This window comes from Barbus barbus (assembly GCF_936440315.1).
Source record: "Barbus barbus genome assembly, chromosome: 2".
NCBI lineage: Eukaryota > Metazoa > Chordata > Actinopteri > Cypriniformes > Cyprinidae > Barbus > Barbus barbus.
In genome coordinates, this window is record NC_136730.1 from 11,334,621 (window position 1) to 11,358,150 (window position 23,530).

Here is a 23,530-nt window from a genome sequence, read left to right on the forward strand (position 1 = left end):
TGACATGCATTTTGTGTTTTAATAAATATTATAATTTAACATTAATAATTTAATAAAACATTTTGAGTTTTCAGCTTCTTATAGTCGAGAACGCATTTATTTGGATTGCTTTCATCATGACTATTATAGATTTTATTCATATTAATATTTTGAGTCAGTTTTTTTTTTATTTTTTTTGTTTTCATTTTAGTTAGTTTAGTAATATTGGCGTGTTTTTGTCATTTTTAGTATATATATATATATATATATATATATATATATATATATATAAATAAAACATTTTATTTAAATTAACATTTATTTTAATTCAAGTAAAAAAAAAAATGTTTTAATGGTTTTAGTTTTAATTTCAGTTTTAGTTTGTTAACTATAATAACGGTGGTGTATGTGGTCGAATGCAATCAATCCAGACTTCGCAATGTTGTGACAAAATACACAGATTCCTTCATTTAATCGTATTTGTGTGCCATTCTCAGCTCTCCTGGGAAACTAATGTAACAAGTGAAGAAATAAAAAGGGAGGGCCTAGATGAAATCTAAACACAAGTTATCATAGGAGATGCATTTAAATGCAGGAGTAAACTATAATGCATCTTGACTGACCACTGTGAGTACATAATTGAAAACGCATCTTAAGACCAGGTGGAAACAAGGCCTGAAGCATTCAACAAACAATGCATTTAAATCAAGCTAACACGGCTAGAAATATTTGCATTTGTGTACTTGTGTAGATTCTCAGTTTTTTTTATCCCTATTTGTTGGAATGTTGTAAAATTGTTCAAACGTATTTCCCCTATGCACTTGAACTGATCCAGTCAATTAAAATGAGTTAGAATTTTTAAGTTTTTCCATGTTTTTTTTTTTTAAACAAGACCTCTTTTTTCTGTCACATAACAGCACCCACAGCACATACAGACGACGAAGAGTTCCAGTGGATTTCTACACTTCTCTGAGAAAAACATCAAGAGGTGACGAAGTCCAACACACAACAAGTTCATCCCTCCTTCAGCTAGGTATTGCACTGTGGTTGCGATCCTTCCGGATCTTTCCGTACGGTCAGAGGGACGGCGCGAGGGAGATGAGACACAAACATGGCAATAGAAGGGTCTGTTCAGGAGATTGTTTTCAGCCGTTTCAAGTTCAGCAATGATAGAAGTCACCCTGTTCCGTGGTCCAGCTGTTCAGAGAACATGTCGACTTGTCAAACTTTTTTCTCAAGGAAGACGAGTCTGTTTACCTCTCTCGGTTACGCTAGACTTTCTCTCCCAGTCTTCTTGGCAGTGCTTAGCCTCTTTTTGGTGGGAAAAAATAAAAGCAGTGAATAAAGGAAGGGTCTCCATAAACAAACTGCAGGAAAAAAATGGAGAAGGGAGAAAGAGAGAGAATGAGAAAGAGAAAGAAAGATAGTTGGATGGCTTTTGGTACCCGTGTTTAAACTTGTGCATATCAACAGGGTTTTGAAGGTGTTGTTTACTTTTGGTGGGCGGGTCCTTCAAGCTTTGAGAGCATGCCATTGGGCAACGGCAGTGCGTGGGTGACTCATCATGTCTTTCCAATGCTTTACCTCTGCTGGACCACTCTTCCATGACAGATAGATCTAAAAATATGGCATGAAAAGAAAGGAGGAGGAAGAAACAAGAGCAGGAAAAAAAGTGTGAAAAAGAGTGTGCTTCCACTGAGGTCATTTACCAATAAAGCCACAAACCTATAAACTGGAAGAAAAAAAAAGAAAGAACTCAAAAATCTGCTGAAGCTGGTTGCCTTAAAATTTTAAGTTGGCTCAACTTTTCTTTTTTTGCAGTGCAGTCTTCAGTGTCACATGATACTTCAGAAATCATTCTAATAAGCCAATTTATTATCAATGTTAAAAACAGGCATAATGCTTTTTGGAACCTGTGATAATTTTTTTCAGGATTATTTGATTTTTTTTTTTTTTTACCAATTTAACATATCCTTGCCAAATAAAAGTATTAATTTCTTTCAAAACAGAAAACACACACACACACACACACACTGACCCCAATTATTTTAATTATATTGTTCCAAACGATTTCTAATATTCCAATAATTCTATCTAGTTTGTGACATCACACCTTGCCTATGACATCATTGCGGCTCAGTTTGTCCTTATCCATGACTGTGATGACGATGGTGGTCTCTCTGAGGACGTGAGCTGGGACATCAAAGGGGAAGGACTCATTAAACACGGGGTTCAAACACCTCTTCATCACCACCGTCTTCTTCTTCTCCACTCGTTTATCTTTGTTCATCAGCCATACTTTGACGTAGGGGTCTGAAATGCACACAAACAGGGAACGGTCCACAGCGATTCAGGTCCAGGGAATCAGAATTCCTGCGATGAATTCTAAATTACATTGGAGATGATTACTGCGCAGATGGCACCTTGACAAGGACATTTCCACAGAAATCCCATAAGCACTGAATTTAACTGTATCACATTTGCATTTATTCACTTAGCAGATGCTTTGTGAAATAACTTCAAGGTAAACATATATACAGTGTGTCCTGTGGGAATCGAACCCATGATGGTGTGATGTTCTACAAGATGATCTACAGTAATATAGCTATAATATGAAGTTAAATGATTAGTCTGTGAGATTTTATGGATGTATGTTGATACCGGATGTTCCCCCGATGTCCATGGCTTTGAGATTGCGTGCCTTGACGATGCTCACGGTGATGGTGTTGGCAGTGGGATTGTAACACAGAGACACAAGCAGGTCTCCTCGACTCCCCTGAAGATAAGAACACAGTAAGGTCAGTACTGGACCGGTTCATTTGTTTAAACCTCAGTCACGCAAGCTGGTTCATATGAGGTCACAGTTTTTTCTGTGAGAATTAATGGGGCAAACACATATGATTAGAACATTATTTTCAACTAGTCAGTGGTTGACCTTTATATGATTTTCAGTGTTTGATGCTGATATTTTGTTTAAATATATTTCTATTATTATTCTATTTTAATATAATTTTTTTTATATATTTTATTCAGCTTTACATTGTTGTGTACTCTAAAAAATGCTGGGATGAAAACAACCGCTGGGTTTGTCCATATTTTACCCAGCGTTGGGTTGTATTTAACCCAGCATACACTACATGGTGTACTTCCATTATTTATTTACTTGCATTTAATTAAAATTGTATTGTATGTAATATTAATTCTGGTACTGGTTGTTATTTTACATTTTTTTTCAATATATATATATAAAAATGTATTATGTTTATATATATAATTTTGTTTTATACATTTATATATATATAAATATATAAATTTCCCTGACATATTTCTGCTACTATATCCTCTTTGTCTCCACATGTAAGTATATATATCAATAAATATATATTACACACTGTAAAGAAAAAAGTTGGGCAAACTTAAAAGTTTAAGGCAATCAGCTTCAGCAGATTTTTGAGTTTTCTCAACTTGTTTTAAGTTTATACAACAAAAAGTTGAGAAATGTCCTAAAAAATAAGCTGAGAAGCTTATTGCTGGTTGCCTTAAACTTTTAAGTTGGCTCAACTTTTTTTTCTTTTACAGTGTATACACATACAATTTAATGATAGCAAATAAGACACGCAACAGCTAAAATGACATTTTCTATTATTTTTTTTATATGAATAATAATAACAACAACAACAACAACAACATCAACAATTATTATTTTATTTTCTTGTTTACATTAAATGAGTACATTATATTAAATTTAGTAGTGATATTTATTATGTGTACATATATAATAAAAATAAATATTATTATTAAATATATATTTATATACAACAGTTAATGATAGCAAATACGACGCACAATACATATTTTTTTAAAGGTCAGCTAATTAATATATCTGTCTATATCCGTCTATATATCTTAATAATGTATATCTGAAGCATAAATTGTCTGCAACAAAATGTTTCCATTCCTTCCACAATGATCACACATGCAGTTAATCACCTCATATTAACTGTGACTTCATGTAATATTTGTACTTTTAACAATTAATTTGTCACACCACAGGACCATTTCAATGAACTTTTAAGTTTCAGTCCAAGCCTTACAGCTTTAAACACTAAGCACAGAACGGGTGATGGACTTTCACGCTGAAATCAAAGAAGCCATAGGAGATCTGTAGGATGCCTCATGCCAGAAAACCTACCTGGAGAACCTCAAAGACTCTTTATGCTAATGGGTCACTTGTGCATCTCTTGTTCTTATGTAAAAGGGCTACTAAAAAAGGGCTAAAACATTTGACAGCACCCAGCGCGCCATTACTTGAGGCTCTGCACAGCATACTCAACCACTTTCAGCCACTTCATCTCTTTGGACGCTTTTATTTGACTATTATTGGCATCTGTTGCTCCTGCTTTGGTGTCTTTGGCTCCTTCCTCTCTTCAACTTTCATAATGACAGAAATGATAATTTAGTAGAAACACACAGATTCACTTACACTGCCATCGCTGCAGGGTTTCAGCTCCTTCCAGAAGGTCTGCATGTGGGCCAGATCGATCTTGTTCAGGGGGATGGACACCTCTCCTATAGGGTCATTCCTGCTAAAACGGTCATAATCTAGCACTTGCAGGTAGAGTGTGCGCTGGGCCACCTTCTCAAAGGGGAACCCTGGGAGAGACAGATGAGAGGAGGATCATTTTAGCTATTTACAGCTCAATATGGAGTACAAAAATACTTTGGACCGGCCCCCTTCATTGACCGCTTGATGCACATTGCATACAAAATTGCAGACTTTTGTTTCCGCTGGGATATGTTTCCTGTTTAGAAGGTGCTGGGTTGATATGAGCACTTGTGATGAAGAACTAATATACAATTGAGGATTTATGTATTGTACATTTGTTACACAACACATTTGTTGGGTTAATATGATGTAAAAACCACATGCTTTTGACCTGACAGTTCATAATGAATTTAAATTAATTGAATAAATAAATAAAGACATATCTTTGTTATATACTATTGTGCAAAGGTAAGATTAATACTGTAATACTTTTTAATAATTAATATTAAATAATTTAGATCAAAGTTGCAGTTGTAAATTGATCAAAAGTGACAGTAAATGTATTTATAATGATACAAAAGATTTTAAATAAATGCTGTTCTTTTAAACTTTCTGTTCATTAAAGAATCCTGAACCAAAAACATATCATGGTATCAACAAAAATATTAGGTGGCACAACTGATTTCAATATTGATAATAATCAGAAATCTTTCTTGAGAAGCAAATCAGCATATTAGAATGATTTCTGAAGGATCATGTGATATCATATTCAAATATAAATGTTATTTTACATTGTAAAATATTTTACAATATTACTGTTTTTTTTGTATTTTTGATCAAATAAATGCAGCCTTTATAAAAGACTTATTTAAAAAATATTCAAACTTTTGAATAGTAGTCAATAAAAGTGAGTTAAATCATTTATGCATATTTGATTTAATGAGCCAGACATCTGGCTACATGAGAGAAACCACTTCTGAACTACATACGTACTAGAAACTTTAAACACATAATAATGTAGCTGAGATATCAAAGCATACTGACCTTCAAACAGGAAGGTCTCGTTCCAGTGAGGGTTGAGGTTCTTTCTTTTGACCTTGGTCTCAAGTTTGTGCTTCTTGTCTGGCAGAAGGTAGAGTTTGACGAATGGATCTGAAGTGCCGGAGAAATCTTTAGCAGGTAGATCCTGACCCTTCAGGATTTTCACTGTCAGTGTGGAGTCCTGAAAACTGTATCCCACACTGAACTGGATGCGTCCCAGCTTTTCGCACACGGGTCCTTCATGTTCCTCTTCCTCAGAGCCTGGGGACAACTTACAAACCAAAGTGGACAAGATTGTCATTAAACAGCTTAATCACTCCATATTAAATCATTGTTAACAAAACCACATTGCAGTGTGTCCTGCACCATAACTGAATCTACAGCAGTGTGGCTGAATAAATTATTTTTTAATTAAATGTGATGATATAAAATACCAGGAACTGCTAAATAATACAATTAATAAACACAAACACCCACAAATTTCTATTGCATCTTCGTTGGTTGTATGGGGAAAAAAGACAAAAAACAAAAACAATCAAACAGCATTTTTATTGTTAATCAAAAGTAAACTATTGAAATAATGTCCTTTAACTGAAGTTGAAGTAAAACAAAAACATAAATAAAAATATAAATATTCAATAAAAACTTTTAAGAAAATATTAAACAAAGTAGCCTTGGCAACTGAATTAAATAAATTAGGTTTAAGTTGAAGAAGCTAATTTGAAATATGAATAAATACAAGTATTATAAAAATAAAAAAATAAAATATCACTGAATCTGATTCATGAACAGTTGATTCTTATAATGAGTCAAAAGCACTCACAAACAAGTTATTAGTTTAAAACCAAAAACCTTAATAAAAAGTACTTAGTTGCCAAATATGAGACAAAATATCAAAACGTCAAACTTCAAAGTTTGCGTTGAAGTACTAAAATTACTAAAACTAAAATTGAAATAAAAGCAAACAGAAACATAAAAACTAATAAAACAAAAGCACATAAAACCACCAAAACTTCTACTAAAAATAAAACTGAAAATACAAAAATAAAAGTCAATTCAAAATATTAATAAATACTACATGATCCTAAAATAACAATGAATCTGATTTAAGAACAGATGATTCTTATGAACCGATTCTTTTAGTGAATCAGTCAAAAGCACTCACAAACTCACAAGTTATCAGTTTAAATACCAAAATGTAACAAAAAAAATGTTTTGCATTTTGTTCTTATGAGAATATCATCATTATCTTAATAACACGAAGTCGAGTCACTTGTGCTTCACAGTATTGTTATGTTAGTATCTACTGTTTGAATCGGGCAAGCTAATGGAACAGGCTCCCCTGCTGCCTAAACATGACTAACAAAACACTGCACTTGTCAAATATGAGACAAAAAAGTTGCCAGGATGCTCTCTAACGAGTTGTGAAAAGCTGTTGCCTTCACATTAATACGCGGTGAAGGGCGAAAAGTTGGGAACCGGTTGGTGGTCTTTACAAACACCTTAGTGATCCATCACTTAAAGTGGTCTGACAAGCAGCAGCATATCGAATTAATGAACTCCCATCCATGTCAGGACCTTGGCTAAAAGTTGGGCTTAATTTGACATGCCATGCCCCAATGCCTGGATCCCCCCCAGTGGGACTCAGAGCTGCGAGAGGCTGGCGCTTACAAGAGCTTCTGGCACCCTCTTAAAGAGGAAGCACCATCATTAGCCCTCATCACATCTCTTTAAAAACGCCTTACCACCCACGTAATGACACGCAGACCCTGTGAAGGCCTTCGTCCGTGTCCCAGCAGCACATTTTTCCAGTTCTAATTACGGGGCTTTTGTGGAGGTAAGTTCCCTTTGACACATCTCTGTGTGTGACTGACTGCAGTAAGGGAGAGCACCAATTACACGTGATGCTTCCCTGTGTTTAAAGGGTTCACATCAAAACTAGTGCCATGTCAGAGAAGCAAAACAAGAAGAAAACTATGAAAGCTCATTGCCACCACAAAATAAAAGTATGAAAAATATTTCTCACAATCCTGAGATGTTTAACTAGCAAATTGTGAGATATAAAGTTGCAAAAACAGTTGGAATTGTGAGAAAGTCTTTTTTATTGTATGTAATCTTATAATTCTGAAGAAAAAAGTCAAAATTCTGAGATATAAATTCAGAATTGAGAGAAAAAAGTAAAAAATGGCAAGATGTAAGCTCAGAATTTGTACAAAAAAGTAACTCACAATTGCGAGTTTATAACTTAGGATTGTGAGATATAAACTGGCAATTGTGAAAAACAGTCTTAAAGGGATAGTTCACCCAAAAATTAAAATTTGATGTTTATCTGCTTACCCCAAGGGCATCCAAGATATAGGTGACTTTGTTTCTTCAGTAGAACACAAACAAAGATTTTTAACTCAAACCGTTGCAGTCTGTCAGTCATATAATGGAAGTCAGTCATGTAATTGCTACCTCTGATCCACCGCAATGTCCAACTGTCCTGAACGCGTTCATGACGGGTCAATGTACTCTGGCATAGCAGAAGCATGCACGGAAGCGATCAGTCGCAGGTAAAAAAATTAAATAAATACTGTTCAGTTTCTTACACACACCGATTGTTTCATGTCTTAAGACCTCAGTGTATCGTCACAAGCCGCAGGGTTTAATTTTGTTTTGTCTGTGTATGTTTTTTTTTTACTCAAAGTTGTGGGTCCCATTGACTGCCATTATATGACTGAGACTGCAATGGTTTGAGTTAAAAATCTTCGTTTGTGTTCTACTGAAGAAACAAAGTCACCTACATCTCGGATACCTTTGGGGTCAGCAGATAAACATCAAATTTTCATTTTTTGGGCGAACTATCCCTTTAATTGTAAAATAAAAGTTGAAAATACTATTTTTATAGTTTTACTCATAAGTTTCAATAGTAAATAGATACCATTAGCATATCACTGGTGACGGAGTTGGCCAGGTCTGAGACGGAGGAGTTAGCGTCTGTCCGGCGGCTGCTCTCGTCTGGGGTCTGACCTTTAGGGCTGCTGCCAGGTTTATTAGATCTGGGGAAGAACCACAAGAGAAAAGTGTCACTTTTTATACCATGTAGCATTATACACTTTCTCCTGTCTTACAAACTTCATATGGATTGAGAACTGTAAGTCCTCTGTTGCCTGTAGTGCTAGTATTTGTTTGAGATTGGGTTTTGGATAGCATTGCCTTGTTAGAACCCGCTGGTTGATGCTGTAACTACACCATCTGACACAAAAAGATCTGTTTGACCGTTATTTAAATTTACCAGTGCTATCTAACAAAATAAAAAGCAACATGCAATTCAAAAGTTTGAAGTTGGTGCAATTTTTATTTTTTTATTTTTGAAAGTCTCTTACCAAAGCTGCAATTATTTGATTAAAAAATCAGTAAAAACAGCAATATTGTGAAATATTATTTCAATTTAAAATAACAGTTGATCTATTTGAACATATTTTAAAATGTAATTTATTCCTGTGATGCAAAGCTGAATTTTCAGCATCATTACACCAGTCTTTAGTGTCACATGATCCTCCAGAAATCATTCTAATATACTTATTTGTTGCTCGAGAAACATTGCTAATTAATTTCAATGTTGAAAAAAGTTATGCTGCTTAATATTTTTAAGGAAACTGTGGCAGTAGACAGCAAGGCAGTTTATTTTGGAAAAGTCACATTGAGCAACAATCTGACCTTTGTCCTCACTGGAAAGCTAAAAAACAGTGCCATAGTTGTAATAAAAGAACATTACAGTTCTGTGGAGATTTGGAATAAATAATAAATGCAGGAGAAAGAACATCACAGGGTGAATGTGACAATACCTGGGATGAAGTGTATGAAGAAAGGACACAACAGAAATGCTGCTATGAGACAAACATTACGTCCAGTATTTACTCAGTTCAGAACAGCAAAGAGATAAATGGATGGAAAACCTGTGAGATAAAACAGTGTTTTCCATATTCAAGAATGTTTGGATCAAAAGAAAGCCAAAGCACAAACATGCTTATCATCACAGCTAAAGGGCCTAACAAATGAACTTTGAAGTGAAAAAAGTGACATATGAATTGGAGTCTGAAAAACAGAGAGATGTCATGGCAGTTGAGGTTATGCAAATGAATCTGTCTTGCATCATGTCCTGTCCTATTTCTGATCTATCAGTGGCAAAAAATAAAATAAAGGAAACAATTAGGTAACAAAGCAATTGAGAGAATATGTAGAGCAGAAAGCATAAATAGAACAGACACATGGACACATTAACAGATCAATAAAACCAGGGATGGGAATTGAAAGGAACGTAATGATTCCATTTCAATTTCCAATTACACTTACTGATTTCTTAATGATTTTCAAGCAACTTACGGGTCCCTAATGATTTCATTAATGATCCTTTGGTGCTTTGAAGGAAGTAATTCGGTTCTATACTAAATAAAAACAAGAGCAAATCGCTCCTACAAACACCAGAGCTCTGTTCCAAAATCTAGTGAGCTGCCTATGCAAGCAGCATTTTAAAGGCATTATAAGTGCATTCTTCATGCTAAAGGCTCTAAAAGGTAGTTTGCATGATAATGCTGCCTTCTAAGATACTGTCTTTTGGGCCTAACTTTATGCTATGAACCAAAATAGATCAAACCAAAGCACTTCCAAAACGATTAAAAACCTGTTTTGGTAATTGAAATAAACCTTAAACCTAAACAAAAATGAGAAAATTTGCCTTGGCAACTAACTGAAATAAAATTGAAGTTCTAAAATTACTAAAATAAACTTGCTAAAACTTAAACTAAAATGAAAATATCAAAATAAAAATGTCTAAATATTAAAATATGAATAAATACTACAAAAATATAAAAATAATACTAAAATAACACTTAGACTCTGTTTCTCGCTTGCTATAAAAGCACATAAAATTACTACAATTTAAACTAAAATTAAAATACAAATATTTTTCATTATAAAATCCACAAAAGCACATTACAATAAAAAAAACAAAAACAACTTTTGTCATCATAAAAGTGGCAAAAGCACATTACAAATTTATTAAAATAAAAGCTCATTAAAAATATTAAATACTTTAATAGTATAAATAATACTAACATAACATTTAAATTAACACTAATCACTCAACCAAACTCAACAAAATCACTACCAACAAAGCATGGGAATTGTGTGAAATATATATATATATATATATATATAAATAATAAAATATATATAGTAAGTATGGTTGCAACTCCAGTTTCTTAACTCCATTCATTTTTTAACACAACTTTTTTTATTCCAACAAAACACTATTGTAAATGTGTAACTTAATCACATATCATATGAATCAATCAGATGTGACCCTGAATTAACTGTCACAAACCTTGAGTAAACACAATACAATAACTATTCCAGTTTGATTTTTAACCTAGATGTGACTGCAAAGTAAAGACCTTTAATTCATTGAGATTTTATTCACTTAAAAAGATGAGACTCAAGCATTCGAGAACCAGCATTTCTTTAAAAAACTGAAAAACTGAAGCTCATGATTCCTAACCCTAAAACTGACACTAGAAAAATCTTTGAGCAAATGCGTGCTAACAGTAACGTGGCCCCTCCAGTTATTACGAATCACAGTGGAACTGAAGGAGTCCAGTGCTAATAGAGCTATGATGAGTTTGTAGGAATATGGCTGCCAGAGGGGGGAGACGAATAGCCGCCTTTGACTTTTCATCCCAGGGGGAAGAAAACGAGAAGAAACAAGTGCCGTTGGCACAGCAACGGCTGGAGAGATGGTGAGAGCACCTGGTGTGTGGAATGCTGGGAGATACGAGTGACAGACATGCCGTCTGAAGAGTGATGATCCACCCACCCACAAACACGTCCTCATGAGACAGCCTCAGTCATCATTTCATAACACCCTGTCTGAATTTGTCTCTGTGAGAGTGATTTCCTCTGGCTGTAATGATGATCAGAATGACACGGTCAGGGTCTGAGGGGTTATAGTGACCACAAATGCTCCTTACGTTCTGAGAAAGCTCTCAGACAAAGCAGTGTTTATAGTACAGTCCTACACGTAGTTGAAGGGGTCCTATTATGCCATGTATGTTTTGATAGGATTCATGCTTAATTGTTCCATAAACGCATTATTTTTCACATTTGTTACATTATTGCAGTACCTCTCTCTTCCCAGTCTATCTCAACTGACCTGTTTAGTTCCTGTTACGATGAAACCTCTCCTTCTGTAACTCAAAATGTGCTCTGATTGGTTAGCTGGCCCAGTGCGTTGTGATTGGCAAATGTTTCCGGAAATGACACGTCCCTTATCATAACTGCGAGTTTCATCTGCTCTGCTGGAAATATTAATGAGGATGTCAATTGTGCCTGATTGTTTACAAACAAGAGGATTGTGCAGAACCTTTGCAAGCGCGGATTTTACAGGACATTTCAAAGTGTATTATTTTAGATTAGACTTTCAGTTTTGTAACCTTGCAGATCTTTTTTACGCACAAACTGCAGCACTAAACACTAACTAAAGCTGAAAAAGTGAAAAAGCATAATAGGACCCCTTTAACATGATTTGGATCCTTAAAGTCAGTCTTAAAGGGGTCATATGATGCTATTTCAAGTTTTCCTTTCTCTTTGGAGTGTTACAAGCTGTTTGTGTATAGATAAGATCCCTGAAGTTGCAAAGACTAAAGTCTCAAAACCAAAGAGATACTGTATTCTTTATAAAAGTTAAGACTTGTCCACGCTCTCCTGAAACGCCTTGTTTAAACACACCCCCACATGTCTACGTCACTGTTTGGGAAGATTGGCAAAACACAGCCCAAAAGTATACACAAAGAAAGGGGGCGGAACTATTATTCTCGCTGTAATATTGTTGCTGCCGCCGGCGCCATGTCCTGGAAACGTTATTGTGAAAGCGAAACTACTTTGTTTGGGCTTCCAAAAGAGGACACAACTAGAAATCAGTGGTTAAGTTGTATTTAGAACACTGTTCCAGAACAGTTCAACCCAAATATTCAAGTGTGTGCAGCGCATTTTATAGAGGACTATTTCCTGAACCTGGAAGCTACAATGCTGGCTTGCTCAAAGGCTGTTTCTATAAAGTGGGGCAATTCCAACTTTGCAAGGACAGTCTGGTGCTTCTGACTCACAGCCTGCAAGTAAGTTTTCATATTTAAAGAATTTGCCACTGATGATTCAAACGCGAGTTTTGAGCAGTGTAGAGTAGTGCTTGTTGTTTGTCGTTTCTCCGATCACAAATGCAGACATGGTAATGTTAAAAAGATAGTATAAGTCATTATAATCAGTAATTATGTCCCCACTGCATGCAGCAAATGCCTCGTTTATAATGGGATTTATTATTTTTGTCTCGTCAATACAGTAAGGGTGCGTAACATTTCCATCTCACACTTGAGGTATTCGGCCAATTACAATGCACTGGATAGCTGGCCAATCAGAGAACGCCTCGCTTCTCAGAGCGACGAGCTTTGTAAAAATTGGCGCGTTTCAGAAAAGTGGGGCATGGAGGAGCTGTTACGGGGTTGACGAGACGTGAGACGTGCGGATCCATTCGCAAGGCTTTATTATAAAACATGGTCAAGACAGGCAGGGTCAGGAGACAGCAAACAGGTATGGCAGAGGCAAGACAGAGCAATCCGTGGAACAAGCGAGGGTCGACGATCGGCGTACAATATCCAGACAGGGCAAGGCAAAGAGATAATCCAATAAACACGGGCAGGGTCAGACACGGCAAGATAAACAAGGCAAGACTCGGAAAACTAGGACTAGAAAACGCTTCGTAAGGTAGACGGGCTAACAATACTCGGCGGTGAGCAAGAGCAAGTCCCAGGCTTAAATAGAGTGATGGTGATTGTGAAATGGTGATCAGGTGTGGGCGAAATAGTGAACAGCTGTGCAAGTCGTCAGTGCAATGGATTGTGGGAAATTGAGTCCAGTGTGCTGTGTAGTGTGAAAAGTCCATGTGGTGAACGGGTGACCTCTGGTGGTGAATGAGTGGAAGTGCAAGCCAGGATTCGTGACATAGCCCCCCCCCCAAGGAGCGGCTTCCAGATGCTCCTAAACAATCCAGGAGGGCGGTGGCGCGGAGGCGGAGCAGGGGGAGGGACGGAGGGCCAGGTCCTTGAGGACGTGGGAAGACCGGGGATAGAGGCAGAACCGGCAGAGCAGAAAACCAGGGCGGAGCCAGAGAACAGGTCAGGACCGACAGAGCAGAGGCCCACCAGGGCGGAGCAGACGGCACGGGAGCCCACCAGGGCGAAGTAGACGGGTCCGGAGCCCACCAGGGTGGAGCAGACGGGACCAGAGCCCACCAGGGCGGAGCAGACGGGACCAGAGCCCACCAGGGCGGAGCAGGCGAGACCAGAGCCCACCAGGGCGGAGCAGATGACCACCAGACCCGAGCATAAGACCACCACGGCGGGGCAGACAACCACCAGACCCGAGCAGAAGACCACCATGGCAGGGCAGAGGACCACCACAGGGAGGCAGACAGGGCAGGAACCCGTGACGGAGACTGGGATCTGGGCAGAATAAGGACAGACAACACCGAGAGAGCAGGGACAGACAACACTGAGAGAGTCCTTGTTGCAGGGCAGGACGGGACCAGATTCCACCTGGGCGGAGCAGGAGACCCCCAGAGCCAGACAGCTGACCACCACGGCAGAGTAGACGGAGCCGGAGCCCACCAGTGTGGCGTAGACTGGGCATAGTATCTCCACGGTAAAGCGGACTGGTCAGGAAGCCATGGCAGGATCAGGGATCTGGGGAGAACAGAGACAGACACCACAGGGAGAACAGAGACAGACAACACAGAGAGAGTCCCCATGGTCACAGGAGCCGTGACCGGGCAGGTCGAAGGTTCACAGACGGCCTCCTTGGCCGTGACAGGGCAGGGCGTGAGTTCACAGACGGCCTCTTTGGCCGTGACAGGACAGGGCGTGAGTTCACAGACGGCCTCTTTGGCCGTGACAGGACAGGGCGTGAGTTCACAGGCGGCCTCTTTGGGGCGCTCTGGAGGAGCGGGCACTTGAGGGCGCTCTGGAGGAGCGGGTACTTGAGGGCGCTCTTGCAGCGCGGACACTTGAGGGCGCTCTGGAACGGCACTCCTGGCCGTGACAGGGCAGACAGTGAGTACAGAAACGGCCTCCGTGGCCGTGACAGGGCAGACAGGGAGTTCAGGAACGACCTCCATGGCCGTGACAGGGCAGACCATGAGGTCAGGAGTAGGTGCCACCACTTCAGGAGGTTCTGCAGCGGAAGCCGCCACCTCTGGAGGCACTGGAGCAAACTCGTGGACAGAAGAGGCCTCAGCAGCACACTCGTGGACAGGAGAGGCCTCAGGAGCACAGTGTGCAGCCCACACACTCAAAATGGCAACCGCCATAACGGGAAGCACTGAGATCAGGGGAACAGTCTCTGTAACAGCCAAGGTTGAGGCCCTGGGAATGCCAGCTACTCGCACCGACATCAGTGGTGGGTCCATCACACTGGATATCATAACTCGAAGGACTGACCTTGAATCTGTGGTAACAGCCTCTGGCAGTTCGGCGGAGGCGTGAAGAGACTCTGGCTGAGGAGCTGAGGCGTGAAGAGACTCTGGCTGAGGAGCTGAGGCGTGAAGAGACTCTGGCTGAGGAGCTGAGGCGTGAGCAGACTCTGGCTGAGGAGCTGAGGCGTGATTAGACTCTGGCTGAGGAGCTGAGGCGTGAGCAGACTCTGGCTGAGGAGCTGAGGCGTGAGCAGACTCTGGCTGAGGAGCTGAGGCGTGAGCAGACTCTGGCTGAGGAGCTGAGGCGTGAGCAGACTCTGGCTGAGGAGCTGAGGCGTGAGCAGACTCTGGCTGAGGAGCTGAGGCGTGAGCAGACTCTGGCTGAGGAGCTGAGGCGTGAGCAGACTCTGGCTGAGGAGCTGAGGCGTGAGCAGACTCTGGCTGAGGAGCTGAGGCGTGAGCAGACTCTGGCTGAGGAGCTGAGGCGTGAAGGGGTGTTGTTGCCGCCATTTTGTGAGTGAGTGCGGTGTTGCATTCCTCCGCGACACCCACAGTGAACGGAGAGCCCACACACAGCAAGGCATAGTCCATAAATTGACTGAGAGATGAACGGGGACCCTCGCGAATTAACTGAGTCTTGAGCGGCTGATGAATGCCCTCACAGAAAAAGTCTATGAGTGCGTAGTCCGGCAGATCAGAAAAATAGGCAAGGTCTAAATACTCCTGAATATAATCCTCGAGCGGTCGCGAGCCCTGCTCGAGGGTTAATAACAGCCGTGCAGAGTCCATACCTGGCCAATGTTCTCTTGAAAAGCCGCTGGATCCTTGTGTGGCCGAGTATTCTGTTACGGGGTTGACGAGACGTGAGACGTGCGGATCCATTCGCAAGGCTTTATTATAAAACATGGTCAAGACAGGCAGGGTCAGGAGACAGCAAACAGGTATGGCAGAGGCAAGACAGAGCAATCCGTGGAACAAGCGAGGGTCGACGATCGGCGTACAATATCCAGACAGGGCAAGGCAAAGAGATAATCCAATAAACACGGGCAGGGTCAGACACGGCAAGATAAACAAGGCAAGACTCGGAAAACTAGGACTAGAAAACGCTTCGTAAGGTAGACGGGCTAACAATACTCGGCGGTGAGCAAGAGCAAGTCCCAGGCTTAAATAGAGTGATGGTGATTGTGAAATGGTGATCAGGTGTGGGCGAAATAGTGAACAGCTGTGCAAGTCGTCAGTGCAATGGATTGTGGGAAATTGAGTCCAGTGTGCTGTGTAGTGTGAAAAGTCCATGTGGTGAACGGGTGACCTCTGGTGGTGAATGAGTGGAAGTGCAAGCCAGGATTCGTGACAGGAGCAACAAGAATGTACAGTATGTGGGAAATAATGTGTTTTTGAACCTTAAACCACATAAACACATTGCATTACACCGAATACACAAAATAATGTTATTTTTAGCAACATCATATGACCCCTTCAAAACGGATAGTTCACTGAAAATTTGTAAATCTAAGATTTATAACTGAACTGAGTGAACAGAACTGACTTTCTTCTATGGAAAAGGTAAAGAAACCATTTTCACTCAGAAACTGCTAGTAAACTTCAATTAAGATTCAATTAAAGATTTTTTTCCATAACATAATCAATTTAGACCAGAAAGCAATCTTGTTTTAGATTTTGGACTTCTAATTTTCTCCTAAAACACCACTGGTACTCATTCTCAAGGAGGCTTTTTGACAAGGCAATGGAGTCTTTTAAAAACCTTTCATGCCAAGACCCTCAGATATGATACTTTTTTTTTAACTTTGTAAAAAGTTAAAATTTTTCCTACCAACTAATAAAAACTGAATAACACTATCCATGTTAAATTGCAGTTCTACAGAAAATAGAGACATATACAACCAGTGACCTGAATGTTATTTTTTTTTTTTAGAACGGTAGAAATTCATTGTGAGAAAGAAGAGTTAAACTTTTAAAAATACAGATTTGAGTTTTGTTTCTTACTGATAAAATAGCACCATCCAAGACCCCAGTTAATAATACATTATTTAACCATGCATAATCAATGCATAATCATTTTTAAAAAATTCATATGCCTTTATAATCTTTAATCAAAAACAGGAACTTTTCCATCCCTCTCGCAATCACATCTCTTCTGTTCTCAGATGACATGTTCACTAGTCCGGGACAATAATTCCTATTTTCCAGAAACCAGCCACATGAGATTGCAGAAATTAGCAAACAACAATAATCCAACACTCAATTCTCAATAAAATCTCAAAATCAAGTCGAATCCAACATTTTATTTCTCATGCGAAAAGCAGATTGTACATCACAATAGCCAAAAAAAAAAAAAGATGATGGCAATTTCTGTTTCAAGCTGACTTTTAAAACCCCTGGCAAATAACTCAATAGCTAGTAGGCCTTTGGTTATTTGGTTAACATTAACTATTTGGCTTAAAAGATGACGTCAGTCAAAAAAGAAAGTAATTTTGGAGGGGAAGCAAGAAGAAACATTTCTCAAATAACATGTAAATATATTATAAACACAATGAAGAATGTGCAAAAAAATAGGAAAAATTCAGATCTCACACAGTATTGTTTTTACTAGAAACCATTGATGTTCAGACTTTCCAAGACATACACCATATTAATTATGCAATATCCAAGGTTTCCTGTGGATTTTTACATAAGCATGAATGAGTAACCGTATGGCAATCTGGAACAAATGCGGCATTTGTTCGCATCCATACTAAAGGTTTTATATCTAAAATCCTTCCATTGGTGGAAGATTAGGAGGTCATCACAGACTTCACTGCATTAATGTCTCCCGCAGGGCTGGATGGAGATTGTGTAAACATCAGATTTTAACCAGTGGACTCTGCTAAGGTTGTTATAACCTTCGAAAACATGTTTAAGATGTTCTATTGTGTTACCAAAGTCAACAATGGACTAAAAGCAAAAGACAAAATGATTGCATTTGTATTCATATTCATTTTCTTGGCAGGTGGTTTCTTAGCAAAGTGACCTGGGAGAGTGAATATATTGTGCTATGACAACTACATCAGGTATCAAAATATAGTCTGGATCTAGATTGACATGTGGCTCTCTGGGTGACAAGAGACAGCCAGCTGGGTGATTATTTATAAACTGTGTTGTGCACAATTCAGAAGCAAAACAATTTTGAAAAGAACAGCCAGAATAGCCTGACATTGCCATTATTTCAGTGCTTAATATGGAAAGTATAATGAAGACTTTCAATGAATAGAGCCCAAAACTGAAAAAAAGAAAACGGAATAAAGAACAAAAAGAGAATTCTTCGCTTCTTTTTCAACAAATGGTCAGGGAATCAATAAGGCACTACACTTTCCAAAATTATTGATCTTCAAACTCAGGTACTAAATTTACAATCTAAATTTTATGCGAGCCCTATGAAAAAAATATCAACAAATGGAAAATAGCTTAAAAATAATTTTGTGCTCAAATGAAAAAGAAATATCATACAGATCTGAAACAGTATGAGGCTGGGTAAATTTTTCAGTGAGTCCTTGAATCTCAATTCCAGTTTAGGCCTGAATGACAAAAATAAAACACACGCTAGCAACCTTTCCACCGAAATCTGAGCACTAAATCTCTCCACATAACAACAACAACACATGGCTGTTATGAACTCCGTTTGAGCTTTTAGGGTCTGATAGATAAAGGAGCTTTGAGATAACATTGATCTGATGCTAGATCAGACATTTGCAAAAAAATTAGAGACAAAAAGATAGATAGATAGATAGATAGATAGATAGATAGATAGATAGATAGATAGATAGATAGATAGATAGATAGATAGATAGATAGATAGATAGATAGATTATTACTATTGTAAAGCTCATGCAAAACAGAATTGAATTCACCTGCTGGTGTGGCAAAGTTCATTTCAGACCCTGTCTCCACCTGCTGTTGAGAGTTTCCAAAACAAACCAAAACCAAGCCCTGAACGATGTTATTCCATCCCAGTGTTGCAGTCCTACTCGCCCCGCTCCGAGTGGGATTCGAACCATGGTCTCCGGCATGGGAGGCGGGCGCTCTAACAAGGAGGTTAAAGGCCACGGCCTCTAGCGTCAGTCGCTAGAGCGCCACTTGAGGTCAGGGAGTGAGGTTTAACCTGCACAGCACTTACCCGCTGGCCTCTGCTACACTCACCCCCCTAAACCTCACTCCCATCCGGGTCACGGCACCAAAGTCCTGGTCCTACTCCACCCACTCAGAGCAGGTTACGAACCGCGGTCTCCGGCGTGGGAGGCAGGCGCTCTAGCGACTGACGCTAGAGGCCGTGCCACTTGAGGTTGGGGAGTGAGGTTTAACCTGCACAGCACTTACCCGCTGGCCTCTGCTACACCAGGGTCATTTGGCAATCTGTCAAATGTTGTTTTCCTGAAATTTACTTTGAAGCAACACTTCCAAGTACCCACCAATCATTAATTCAAGGGAGTAAATCTCAGCCATGCTCCATGAGTCTGCAATTATCATCATCATTACTGGCAATTCGGCCACACAGCGGAAAGGCAATATCATTTCTCTGAAACAAATCTCAGAAAGAGTGGGTGAGACAAACAGAGGAACAAACCCAGTAGAACATCATTAGAGTGGCCAGCGCTCTTCAGAGCAGCAAATCGTGTTGATAATTGTGAGGATGGTGAAGAAGAGCTGAGGATGTGTGTGGGAGGAAGCCTTGTGTTTTTCTAAATATTCCAGCTTCTCGTTTAAGCACATGGGAGTTTGGGATTTCGAAGAGTGGATGCATTCTCGTCTCTGGAGCTGAATATCAAAGCAACAGGCTTTGGTGGTTAAAAATGTCTGATATGTTTCATTGAACACTAGACTTTGTCTTTCTGGTCTTCTATCTCTTCCCTGAGAAACATTTTTATTTAATTTACTCATCACTAGAGATAAATCTTGAGCGATTGTAATGTTTTTGCTTTATTATAATTTTTTTGTGGAAAGGATGCTTTAAGTCCAGCATTTATATGTCTCATATTATCTCTTAATCACAAGAAAAACGGCCACAAAGATTCCTATTGTCCTCTGAGCCAGGTTACAACTATTTGTTCAATTTTCATCTGATTTTCACATGTATGGCATTATTTTATGCCTAATCTTGATTTTAAGGTTAGAATTATGGCCAGTGAGAAGGAAGGAAAAACAGAAGAAAATGCTAACATGAGTCATGAATATGCAAACAACAACAGAAAATTACAGATTTTGTAAAAAAAAAAAAAGAAAAAAGCTTGTAACTATAAAGTCTGGAGATTGTTAAGTTAAATTATACATTTTGAATACTTCTTGACATTTGGCTGCTTTTGTTATTTTGTTAAGCGCATTAAAGCTGACGTGCACAAACATCTTTCTAACCTCTGACATGGTTGGCTTAAGTGGTTAAAAGTGTTGATGTGTTTCATTGTTTTTTGCTTTATTCTACAACAACACTTTCCCAGAGATATAGATGGCTCTCAGCGAGCAAAATTTGCCCCGGGACCACACAAGGATCTGATGCGCCAGCTTATATAAGGGGCGCAAACGCAGACCTCCCTGGTGGTTGATATAAGAGACCACCGCTGTGCTGTTGGTGCTGTTGCTCCCTCGGTTTTGAGCCGCCACTGTAGGGGCCCCATGCCCCAGCAGTTCTGAAACTGCTTGACAGTGAGTGACTGGCCTTCTTTCACTCTCTTGACTGAGGTGAGGATCGACTTGATCCGAGCAGGAGACACACGTGCCTGCATCGTGGTCGCATCCCACACCATGCCTAGATAAGTGGTTCTCTATACTGGAGAAAGCACACTTTCTTGGCGTTCAGTCTCAACCCCTTCATGTGCGCGAGAACGACATCTCAATGCCGAATCGCCACCTGCTCTGATCGAGCTAGAATCAACCAATCGTTGATGTAAAAGTGCGGGGTGAGAGTGCAAGGCCAATGAGAAGAACCCGATATTGGTAAGCTTTGCCCCCAAAAGCAAATCTCAGGAAACCCCCCGTGAGAGGGAAGGATGGAGATGTGAAATATGCGTCCTTAGATCTATTGTGACAAGCCAGTCCTCGGACTTGGCCTGAGACACGACTGAAGAGTGTAAGCACCCTGAACTTCCGTCACATGACTGAGCGGTTCAACTGACACAGATCTACCATCCTTCTTTGGAACAATTAAGTACCGGCTGTAGAACACGCACGTGGGAATCACCCCGGTGAAAGGAGGTGGCGGAGCGCCGAACTGAATACAAAGGCCTTTCTCTACAGTACGCAGGACCCAATGAGATCCATTTGGCAGTAGTTTCCACGCTGCCTAAATGGTCTACTGGGGGGGGGGAGATGGACACTGTATGATGAGGTGTAACCCGCTCTGCCCCAGAGGGGTCTGCACTCGTAAGTCCTGGCCATAGCATCAGGACTGCCTCAGCCGAAGCCCCCTAATGAACGACGGTCCTCAGACCCGCGTCATTCCTAGGACGATCAGGCTGATAGAACCAGACCCTGCAAGGCAGGACCCAAAGAGACACATTGGCAGTAGTTTCCACGCTGCCTAAATGGTCTACTAAGGGAACCAGTCTCTCGAGACTGGCCTCTGGTGTACTCAGAGCTGCTGGCACCAGAAGCTCTAGAGACCCCCGCAGGGGAGGCAAGCTTCTCAGCTCCGCTACACTTCGGGGCGGAAGAGACTGAGAACATTGCTTGCTGGAGCCAGCTGCGCCCTGGAACCCCAGCAGGGTTGGCAGACTGGTCTCCTGAGGGCACTGGGGGGAGACGGACACCCGCTCTGCCCCAGAGGGGTCTGCCCTCATAAGCCCGGAGCCTTACGCCCGTAGGGCTTCTTGGCCGAGGACCCCTTAGACTTAAGAACGGTCCGCAGAGCCGGCTTAGCCTTAGAGGTCCCCGACCCAGAGCGTTTGCCACCACGGCCCCACCTCGGTGGGGTACGAGTAGCCACGCTCTGTTTTGTGCCTCTCTGAAGAGGGGCTGGCACGCGGCGAGGGCTGCTCCCGCCCAGCAGCCCATGAGCTACAGCTACAGATAAGCGAGGGAGAAACCGCTGAAACGCCGCCGCCTGTATACAGGCCTCTTGGTACCTGTCGACGACGAAAATGACGGCGTCGCCGAACAGGCCAGAAGGCGCAAGCGGGGCGTGCATGAGGAAGACCCTATCTTCTCCTTAATGTCAGATAGGGTCGACCACAGACAGCGTTTCTAGGGAGCTCAGAGATCAGCTTATATTCCAATCAAATTGAGCCCCATCCCTCGTCCAGCTCTCTAAGCAGGTACGTCAGCTTGGTGCGCCTTTCTTTTTTTTTTTTTTTGTAATACTGCCATGATGTGCAGACACGCACCAGCCTGACCTGCAGCCACGAGCCTTCAGAGACAACGCCACGCAAGGGGACAGTATACAGCAACGCGCGCAGCAACAGCGAGCTCTCACTCAAAGGGGGAAGAACCGCACACGCGGGCTTCCACGAGCGAGAGCGCTAGATCTGGGGAATGCAGGAGGAGATAGGGGGCGAACCCGTCTCCAACCCGTTCGCCAGATCCATGTTGCGATCCCCGCAATCTCACTCGCCGCCGTGCCTCAGCAGCGGCGGGAATGCGAGATGTACAGTGGGGAGAAGCACAATCAGCTCCTTTTCTTTTTCTTTTTAGAGCTGACTGCGCGCCGTTCTCATTCATAATATGCTTGTGCAAACACTGTTTCACTGACGCGTCCACCTCCTCGGAGGAAGACAGGTCTAGGGAAGGGAAGAAGATAGGGGCTCGCCCGTCTTCATTCAACGCTAGTGAAAACTCACTCCTCTCTTTTTCTTTTTCAAAGATAGCCTTCAGAGAGCAGGCAAAAGCAATGAAAAAAGCTCACAAAATGGGCAGTCAGCTCCCTCGAGAGCTGAATCTGTGTGCTCTGCTCTCAAGCAGACCACACACAGACTGCGTGTATTCCAAGCAGTGATATAACGTGTGCAGGGAGGAACACACAGCCCGTAATGCGATCTGCTATCGCCCCAGTGCTTGCACATATTGCTGGAGCCTATTTCAAGTGATTGTGCCAGGACAAACAACACTAAATAAGACTCACAACACAAATCGACAGACACACAGACAGAGTAACGGTTGCTGAATGACAAAAAGCAAACGCCGGCTCCACCGCACGTGCTTTTATGCTTCCCGGTCGGTGACGTCACCCGCCTATGACGTCTCGCCCATCCATTGGACAGATTACACTCTAGTTCAGAGCGCGGTCACGCTGAAGTCGTTCCCATAGCGTCGTCGACGCAGCTCGAGTTCCTGGAAGGGAACTGGGGGTTTCTTTTTGGTGTGGACACATCTAGCGGCCTAGGGTTTGTAGATCTGTATCCTTATTGCATTGACATTTACTCATTAAATCCTCATTCATTTGAGCTGAATAACTGGTTTGCATCCATTAAGTTAAAAAAGAA

The 23,530-nt window shown here is 40.9% G+C and overlaps 1 protein-coding gene across 1 annotated transcript in view; it reads right to left on the reverse strand.

Moving 5' to 3' along the window:
• Positions 1-276: 276 nt before the first annotated feature.
• LOC306881755 (synaptotagmin-7-like) overlaps positions 277-23,530 on the reverse strand; it is a 155,940-nt gene continuing 132,686 nt past the window's right edge. Inside the window, exons 5-11 of the mRNA XM_079436012.1 lie at positions 8,490-8,607; positions 5,570-5,837; positions 4,463-4,632; positions 2,641-2,755; positions 2,093-2,292; positions 1,425-1,596; positions 277-1,290 (exon numbers count right to left, since the gene is read on the reverse strand). Of these exons, the coding sequence (XP_079292138.1) occupies positions 1,492-1,596; positions 2,093-2,292; positions 2,641-2,755; positions 4,463-4,632; positions 5,570-5,837; positions 8,490-8,607 (976 nt within the window). The 3' untranslated portion in view covers positions 277-1,290; positions 1,425-1,491. The remainder of the gene's footprint in view (positions 1,291-1,424; positions 1,597-2,092; positions 2,293-2,640; positions 2,756-4,462; positions 4,633-5,569; positions 5,838-8,489; positions 8,608-23,530) is intronic.